We start from the raw sequence: 9,831 nt of genomic DNA, 5'->3' as shown, positions 1-9,831 counted from the left end.
TCCTAAAAATGTGAATTAAATTTTGTGTTATTTGGATTAGGGCGAACCGATGTATGTATTTGGAGTTGATCTTGGAAATACATGGTGAGATGAAAAATCTGCAATCAATTTCATACTGCTGTCATTTCTAAGCCATTCGTACGACAGCTGTTAAAATTAATCCAGTGACAACTCATTATATTGTTTACAAGCGTACAAAAGCATTTTGGTGAGAACTTTCCAGAAAAAAATTATTCGTGATGGAATTCAAGCGTGATAGTGTGATAATTGATAGCGTAGCCCGACGTCAAGGAAGTGGATGGAAGAAAACAGCAACATCAGCAGAATTGATTCGAAAAGTAAAGAAGCGACTTCATCGAAACCCGCTTCGCAGTGGCCAAATAATGGCTCGTGAGCTGAACATATTGCAATATTCCATTCGACAATATTCAAAAATGAGCTCGGGGTTGCTCGGTTGGCACTAAAAAATACCAAAGTGTCGATCACCTCAAGCTAGCGCTTAGCCGGGAATGGGCCAAATTCCGCAGAGCAACATTCGGGCATCGTGTGTCGGTTTCATTGGCCGTTTGAAGGCCATAATTCGTGCCAAAGGTGGCTAATTCGAAGAAATCTAAACTTATTCTAGAATTAGATGCTATTTCCCACATTTTTTCTTTCATTCAATAAAATTAAAAAAATGTAAAAATTATGGCGTTAGAGTTTTTTTAACTCCAAATTCCAAAATTTGTCGAAATCAAACGGTGGACACAACTATCGCAGTTTGGTGGATATCAAAATTCATGTTCGTGAGTAATTTTATCCGCGTTGGGGGAGAAAACTGTCCCGATAAAATTACCGGATGTTATTTATAAAACCAACGTTTATTTATTTATCACACATGTGATTAATGCAATCGCCGTGTGGATAAAATTATCCATTGTTAAATTTAAATCCCTCTACAACAAATACCACTGTATGCGTTGGTATGGCAAGTCACAGCTCAAAAGTCACGGTGACGCCTATGTGTTGTAATATTGTTTTTCCTTTCTTTTAGTTTTTTATTGTTGGTTACTTTATTATTTATTTGCCGTGAAGTAAGCCATAATATTTACATGCATATTATAAAAATATTATCACGTTTTTTTTTTTGTTTATTTCTCCTACTGACATTTGATCTTATTTATTGTGGGTGGGATGGTTTGAGTCGCGACTATTTTAATACATTCAAATCAATTTGAATTCGATCAGCATTCACTGGTGTGATTTTTTTTTAATTAAATAGCTTTTAAATGGAAATCGAAAGTTGGAAAAGTTTAAATACAAAAAAATTGGAATCCAAAATATTTTACATATAAAAAAGTCCATGTTATTGTTAATAAAAATTGGTACAGATGATCTGATTCCATGTATCATAAAACCAGACAATATGTTCTTACGTACCTACATATATTGATTATTACATAAATATGTGTATTATTGATTTCAACTGCAAGTGAAAAAATGTCCAACTTCGCGTAAAATTTATGATATTAAACGAAATGATAGGCTTTGAACGCATTTTATTTGAAGAAGTTCCCATTTAGTTCTTTGTCAGTCAACACTGTTGTTTTTGGCATCACGATGAAATCTTCCTTCTGTTATGTCAACTCAGGAACATAGTCTATAAATTTGGATAGGTTTATTGTAAACAACACATTTTTCTCCAAATTTTTACAGATTTTTTGTTTTTATTTTAAATTAATTTACTCATAATTTACAATTTGTTTTCTTCATTAGACAAGAGGCGGCATGAATATTTTGAATATTCCTTGCCATCTAACCAAAATATAATTAAAAATCTTTAGTTCTTAATTCAATTGGATATTATCTAATAAACAGATTTCAAAATATATTTTGGATTGGTGATTTCATTATGCACAAAATCTATAATAAATTATTATATTAAGGCTTGGTTCTCCACAAAAGAGTGCTAATTAATAAACATCTTAAAAGCAATGCATTAAAATTGTTAAAAAGGAAAAACATAATTAAATAAAATTATAAATTTTAAATAAAAACGATGTATGTATAAAAAGGTTTGGATAGAAGAAATGCTTAACTATTAATATTAGAAATGAAGAGAATACAAAATATAATTATTTAAAAAAAATAATTACTAAGTAACAAAATGCATAAAAATAGCAAAAGGTTAATAAATTCAACGTTAATTGGCTGGTGAGTTTTTAGTGCTATAGCTTTAACTTCTCTATTCTTTCGGACTCATAGTCACATCATCTATGGCCGAGTCAGACTTTTCTAACTTTTCAGACTTTACATCACTGTTGGTGGCTTCATCTTGTTTCTCTTCCCCATCTGCTGGTTTTGTGGCTAGCAACGGTTTGTTAACTGTTTTTGGTTGGCTAGCCTCATCTTCCGAAGATGATGAAGTATCTACATTGGCATTACGTGTAGTCATGCTAGTTAGGGGCGTTGTAAATTGTGTTGCAGTTACGGGTAATAGATCATCATCTATGGGAATGAAATGGAAACGAAATGGTTATATTTTGTATTGTAGGTCAAATTGTTTAAAATATTTTACCTGAATCATCTTTTTCGTCTGATGAAGAGTGAGAAGCATTAGCAGCACCAGCCTGGGGTGTATTTGCATTAAGCGTCAAACGTGGAGCAGCCGGTCTTGCCTTCCTGGCCGGGTTCAGAGCATTACAGAATGCACATCTAAATGTGGTATATTCAAAGTCCTCCTTCAAGGCCATACCTAGAAATAAGAGGGAAATGTAAGGTATGAAAGTTTCGATACTTTTGAATAAGGTAGGAGACCAATTATTAAGTATTTTATCTATACAAGATCTATATGCGACTTACAAAAGCTTTCCTATCTATATAAAAACATGTAAATGGATCCTGTTTAAATAAGGTCGAAAAGTCTCTTTTGTACAGAAAATGGTATATAATTTTTTGATTGGTAACTTGTTAAAATAAATTTCTTCTTCAATAATAGAACACAGTTATGGAATTCCTTTAAACTATCGTCTGAAAAAAAGGCTCAAAAAATATTTCCTCTTCCAGCTTTAACAAAAAACTTTAAATGATTTCTTAAGCTGGAGATAATCTGCAAACTAAAGAAGACGTCGTATGACCCTTCTATTTATTTATATAATTCCATTCAAAACAATCCCCAGTATTTCTTTATGTCGAAATACTGGTTATAATTTTGGCTGTAAACTACAAAATAATTTGGATCCCATAAGGAATGGTCTGTGTGCTACTCAACTAAAATTAGAATGATAAAATTAAAGAATGATAACAACTAATGCTATAATTTTTATAAATATTAATTTAGTTTTGAGTAGTTTAATATCACTCTCACATTATGTCAAACTAATATTGACATTTTTGTAATGAATATAATGTACTGCTGAACAACTGCTATTTTGCTAATCGAAATAAATAAAAACAAATTCAAATCTAAAAAATCGTTATAGTCTCTTACTGAGCAAACCATTTAGAATGCCTTCTTTCTATAGATGACCTCTAAAAGATGTTCTAACCATGGCAGACTTCTTTCATCTGTAGAAGTGTTTCACAATTTAAAGACTTTAAAAAGATATTTTAAGGATTTCAATAAATACTTTGAAATATATAAAATTCTTTTCAATAAAATAAAAAATCTCTTTCTTACCATTATGAGCATAACATTCCTTGCAAATCATGGCAAAACGATCTCCCGGTCCATCACCAATTAAAACATCGACAATTTTCTCAAATACACCCTTTTCATTTTGATTGACGACAGGAAAAGGCGTACGGCGACGCACTAACTGGCCACTTTGATTTGCGGTACTGTCATAAAGTGGCGATAGCGCTGTTGTAGTTGCAGTTCGTGGACTATTATTTGATATGGTAGAAGTGTTACCAGCTCCTAATGAAGTCTTTTGAGCCGCCGGCGATGTTAACGCCAATTGTGTGGTTTTCATTGCAGTTACGGGTAAGGAGCGATTCAGTGAAGACGTTGTTTGTGGTAATTTTGCAGGTGTGCGTAAACTGGATGTGGTGGCTGTAAAATATCACAATTAGAAATTATGTATAATGGAAAATTTATATTGAGCTTCCTTACCACTAAAAGTTGTCCGACTAGGTTTATCGGCAAAACGAGCCAACAGATTGACAGCCACTTTATAGGTCTCCTTATCCATGACTTGTTCGAGAATTTTCTTCTTTTCGGCCCTTAAGGCAGTTAATTTTTTCGAGTTCTTGTTTAGCTTTCGCTGGTAATACCAGGAGAATAAATGACGCAGGAAGATAATACTGAAAGTGAAAAACATTTTAGATAAATATGAATGCTGTGCATTTTTTGTATTATCAATGTACTAAAACTCAGCCTTTAATAAGTGACTACAGGCATAGTCACTCACGATTTCAGACAATAAAAAAATAGCCTTTTAGCGAACAGCATTCGAAATGTTTGTTTTTCTGAGGCATTTGTGCTTTTTATTTGGGCAAGTTAATTTTTTGATAGTTAGCACTCCAAACCGAAAAGTTATCAAATGGAGATACATTTTAAATACAAAATGCACGTATTTCGAATGTTTAGAAATATAATTTCCAGAATTGTTATACCAAGATATTTCAAGGTCGGAAAACATGGGATTGTTTTAGAGATTTGTGCATCGTGTTACAAATATCAAATTTTACATTCATATCACGTATTTTCGCTTTCTGTTACAAAGTATTGACATCACATTGCTGTTGTTCGCTTAGATTCTACCATGGGCTTAAATTTTCTTCTACTGCAAACATTTAGCCCTTTATCGCCAAGCAATCCAAACCCACATATGTACATGAAGTCAAACTACCAGTACTGTATTCAAAACTATTTTTAAAAACACAATGCAACTTTTTGTTTGTGGACAATCCCCCAGCAAAATATATGTGCATCATCATTACTCATCATAGTTCAACTCAAGCGTTCGTTAAACAATCTCTTTTCACTCTACAATGACTACATATCATCAAAGCAGTGTTAATGTCACCGCTATGCTGCTATGAACAAACTTCCAGTTCGGTGCAATGACTCAAACCGTGGCAGCCCCAACACATTCCCTTTCGCCCAGACAAGATCATATCGAATTTCGCCAAAAAAAAAGAAACCACATATCTATCTTACCAACTAACCGGTCTAAGCAAAAATTGTCACCAAGCGGCTCGTGTACAACACTCTATTTACTTACATGATGGGAAACAGCAACAGCGGTATGGAATATACTATACGATCCCTCCATGTAGGTGGAAAATATACAAAATAGAAGACAACAAAAGCAATTATGTATATGCCAATGGATACGGCCAGAAAATTGCCAACAATCCGTTTCTTTTGTTCTTGTGTATTATAGGTGAAGTCCTCCAACTCATCTATTTTTCCTTGCAATTCTTCGAGGACCTCCTGCGTGGATTTCTCTTTCTGCAAAAAAAGTACAATAATAATTAAATTTTTTTAAATTAAGTAAGGACAAACTTACCCGAAATTTTGCTAATATAATTCCCATCTTTGATCTGTAAAATTTGATTAAACAAGAGAGGGAGAGATATGTTAAAAAGTTTTTTCGAAAAACACAACAATAAACAACAGGCAAAGCCAACAAGACCAAATGTCACATCAGCAACGCCGTTCATTTATAAAGCCGCACAGACTTTGTTACCTCGCCTAGAGAATAGAATGTCTATGGGGTATGTTCAGTGACATAGAAGAGGGAGGTAATCAGATTCATTAACCGATTAAGGGATTTGGATTTCATTCTTTTCAAAACTCCTTTTGAATAAAAAAATATACAAAAGCTGATGCCATGGTATATTTAATAACTGTCATAAGAAGGAACTTTGGGGAGAGATATGTTACTATAGAAAGTATAAGAGACGAATGACTAGAAATATAATAGATTGTCAAAGTTTCTTCTTAGTTATTCATAAACAAAAACTTAACCACTTGTTAGCACTAACGATTAAATTCGGAATATTCAAAAATCAATTTGCGTGAGTGGAATAACATTTGCATCCTTAGGTATATTTCAAGTACACTGATAGCTGCTGTCTTTGTCCACCTCATTTCACTTTCATGATGCATTTCACTTTCTATGCCGATTTTGGGATGTCCGTCCATGCATTCTTGTAATCAAAGAAAAATGTGTCTATTTAAGATATTATATTATATCTTCAATATTATCTGATTTCTCCAGTTCCTATCAAAGTTGGTAAAAAAAAATGATATTTGGACCATGAATTCAAACTAAGCGTAGAAGTCTTCCCAACGGGTTGAAATTTATCGAGAACTTCCATATTTATGTTCCCTCTGATTTGATATTTATGTTTCTTTAAAGTCATATGGTGAAACTGCTTTCAATGATTTTCGGCACGAGACATCATATACGGCCTTCATATACCACTGCAAATTGACTGATATACCTAATTAATTTATAATGATAACATATCTAACCTAAATACTGAATGATGCATTTCGAGTTTTATGCCGTTACCGACAATAATCGTCTAATGCCAAAGATCTAAATTAGCACTATCGGACTACAACGGGTTAAGACGGAAGAACTTGAACTTGAATTTTACACCAATAACCATTAATTTAACTGATAATGTAACCGTCAACATTTTTTTGCCGGCTATTGAATTACAATTATACGATAACATAAAAACAATTAACTAAATATCGGAGAATTCACAAAACAGCATATATCACATTTTTAAAATAATATTGAAAAATCTACATAAATTCCACAATTAACGACTCACCACAAAAATCGTTTTTATTGCTTTAATTGAACTTTTGCTCTTATTTCAATAATAGTTTACTAATTTATTCCAAAATGCATTTGTTTATGCAAATTATACAATATTTTTTCTTCATTTGTCTCACCTTGTCAAATCGCCTGACCGCTGTTCTGTGCGTTTGATGACGATATTTTTGGAAATATTTTTAGCTCTTGACTTTGCTACTTAAGAATAAAAGCAACAACAATGGGGCAAAAATAGCGAACGTTTACGTTTTCGTGGGTAAAATGAAAACAATAATAAACAAAAAATATGCAGAAACAGGGAATGTCATGCAGATAACAAAGCCTGGGGATTACCTTATGGCACTGACGGCGTTAAATAAATTGAGTACGTTCAATGTTGATGTTTTTGAAATGTTTGACAATACATCAAATTGGTAAAAATGAAAATTACTTGTTGTCGGAATGATATGTATTGTTTTGCCTAAAATTTAACGTATTTCTCCACCCTGGATTCAAGTTGTCTACGTTGGTATTACTCAAATACACCAGGTCCATCTCTTAAAACCTAATAATTTAATATTAAAGTTGTAAAAATTGATCATTTTGAAAATTTAAAAAATTAGTCAATTTTTTAAATAAAACATTAAGAATTGTTGTATTATTCGTTTAAATTTTCAATATAAAAAAAAAAACTGTTCAATTGTCAATGTTGAAATTGTTCAATTCTAAGATTTCGACGCATCCATGGTAGAAAAATATAGGTAGACGCGTCGACACAGCTGCTGGGACAATTAACTGTCAAACCAATTTTGGAATTGAAAATGTTGAATGAAAAATTATTTAAATTTGTAAAAATTGTTGAAAAATGCGTATTATAATAGCCTTCGAATGACGTAGTATAAGAAAACATATAAAAATCTACTTACATTTGAAAAAACTTTAGAATTTTATTGACATATCAATGCTCCCAAGCGTTGATGCATCTACCTGTATTCTTCTGCCATGGACGCATCATTAAAGCTATTAACCAGTTTTGTCCTGTAATTGAAAGAATGAACAGATTAGACCATGGCACAACTAAAGACGGTAGAAGAAATATAATTTTTTCTATTGGTGTCCATGGTACAAGAAATTTGTTTTCTTGGCTTAATATGTCAATTTTGTTTGTTTATGTGTGTGTTTTCTTTACTATAATAAAAAAAATTGTTCAGAAAATATTCAAATTCGTGTATTTTGAAAATGCATCGACATAATCTACACTTTTTGTAGCGAAATTAACCTTTAAAGATATATATAGAACATGATTTTGAAAAGAAATTTGGACCTTTCAATCAGTTTTCGCGGTTTTCAATTATTTATTCAAAATCAATGCAACAAGTTGTTTGATTTTTTGATTGTTTTGATAGTGAAACAGGTAGACCTCTATGCTGGTATTTTTTCAAAGTTAGCCTACCTTGCCTTCATTGTACCATATTGGTGTCCCTATTTTGTTAAAACATATACCAAGTTTGTAAGTGTGTGTGGTTTGTTTTGGACAAACAGACAATTTAAGATTATTTCTAATTTAGAGGCAACAAAAATGCATATTTTCCCCCTAGCGGACAATAAAATCTATAATTAAACAATAGTATCCCTCTATCTTGGATTCAATTTTGTGGAAAACCCCAATATTCCATTCATGTTTTGTGGATTTTCCCGAATATTGTAATTTTATGAAAAAAAAAACAAAACCGATTGTTGCATGTTTAAAAAGTCTATTTGACACAATAAGACGCTAGTGCAGAGTTGCATTGTCCTAGTTTCCTTGAAGTTGACTCCTCTTTCTTATTGAGATATGTATTTAAAAGAAAATCCAAACAAAAAACAAGTAAGCAAAGGCTACAGTCGAGCGGGGCCGACCGTTGAATACCCTACAACACTATAATAAACCATACAGTTTATATAGGCGAAATACTCGACAGAATTCCACAAGATATTGTGACAAATAATAAAAGAAAGCCATCAGGTTTCGTTCTCTAATTTTCGAATAATATCAACTAAAACTAATTTGCTCATTTCCAATTTATTGGTAAATGTTGCACATAGATGGTCTTCCTAGATCTGGAACCAATATTTCCCAAAGACCTATAACCTTTCAGAAGTGGCAAAAGATTAACATTTATTATTGGTTTTTGACTGAAACGCATCTATATGAGATACAGCCATTTGACTATATTCTTCAACGAAATCAGCGTTAACGAAATAGTCGAAAGTGCGTCTTTCCTGTATTTGTGAATTCTCCAAAAAGTCACTGGAATGGACATTTTCGTATTTTGTCTACAAAAGTTGGCAAACTCCTTCACACATTGAATATTTTTGTATGGCCATCCAAAACTGCTTGGCTTTTGCAATTTGCAAATGTGCGTGAGGATCGGGCGATAATTATGACCTGCTGACAATTTTGTAGTTTTTTTGGTCCATTTCAACCCCTAAATATTTTGCGATCATCTCCAAAAAGAGTAGGCTTCTATTCTGACCCTCATCTTATCCCCATGCAAAATTTCGTAAGGATCGGGCCATAAATGAGATCTGTATATGATATCCTGATATCCTAACTACTTAGTTTTGTTAGCTGTAGAAATATCACCAAATGTTTAATTCAAAATGAAAATATGCCAAAAATATGACAAAATGGAAAAAATATGAGAAAATGTTACAAAATCAATATTTTCATCTTTACAGAGATATTTTTATGCGATTTTTTTAGACGTTTTTTCTTTCCTGCCAAGAGGCCATTCTGAATTAATCAGAACTGTCGAAATCAGTTCAGCCGTTCTCGATATATAAGAGATCTTTCAAGCATATCTCCTTTGATAGACATATATATCGCACATATTTTGCTATATATCCGATTTGTTGGATAATAACATCAATGTAAAGGTCAGAAGTAACCTTGTGATGGCTTTGTGATTTCTCCGGGATTTAAAAAATTCACGGTTTAATAAAAAATTTTGATTTTTTTCAACACAAAAGATATGGTATATTTTATCCGCTAAATATTATCCGATGACCACCCAAATTAGTAGGCTTC

At 32.3% G+C, this 9,831-nt stretch overlaps 1 protein-coding gene across 3 annotated transcripts; it reads right to left on the bottom strand.

Moving 5' to 3' along the window:
- Nucleotides 1-1,674: 1,674 nt before the first annotated feature.
- On the bottom strand, nucleotides 1,675-7,060 carry LOC131803652 (endoplasmic reticulum junction formation protein lunapark-A-like). 3 transcript variants are annotated; one of them, XM_059125096.1, is made up of 7 exons: nucleotides 6,902-7,060; nucleotides 5,496-5,529; nucleotides 5,208-5,437; nucleotides 4,094-4,284; nucleotides 3,659-4,033; nucleotides 2,558-2,734; nucleotides 1,675-2,487 (listed from the first exon to the last, which is right to left on the bottom strand). In XM_059125096.1, the coding sequence occupies exons 2-7, from the start codon at nucleotides 5,520-5,522 to the stop codon at nucleotides 2,225-2,227; spliced, it is 1,263 nt and encodes a 420-aa protein (XP_058981079.1). In that variant the 5' UTR covers nucleotides 5,523-5,529; nucleotides 6,902-7,060; the 3' UTR covers nucleotides 1,675-2,224. The 3 variants fall into 3 exon arrangements, with proteins under 3 accessions (XP_058981079.1, XP_058981085.1, XP_058981074.1); XM_059125102.1 differs by lacking the exon at nucleotides 6,902-7,060 and adding an exon at nucleotides 6,778-6,888; XM_059125091.1 differs by lacking the exon at nucleotides 6,902-7,060 and having other exon boundaries at nucleotides 5,496-5,642.
- Between the last annotated feature and the right edge of the window lie 2,771 nt (nucleotides 7,061-9,831).

Source organism: Musca domestica, unplaced genomic scaffold (genome assembly GCF_030504385.1).
Source record: "Musca domestica strain aabys unplaced genomic scaffold, Musca_domestica.polishedcontigs.V.1.1 10, whole genome shotgun sequence".
Classification (NCBI taxonomy): domain Eukaryota; kingdom Metazoa; phylum Arthropoda; class Insecta; order Diptera; family Muscidae; genus Musca; species Musca domestica.
Note: the sequence above shows the minus strand (reverse complement) of the source record. Positions and strands in the feature narration are given on the sequence as shown.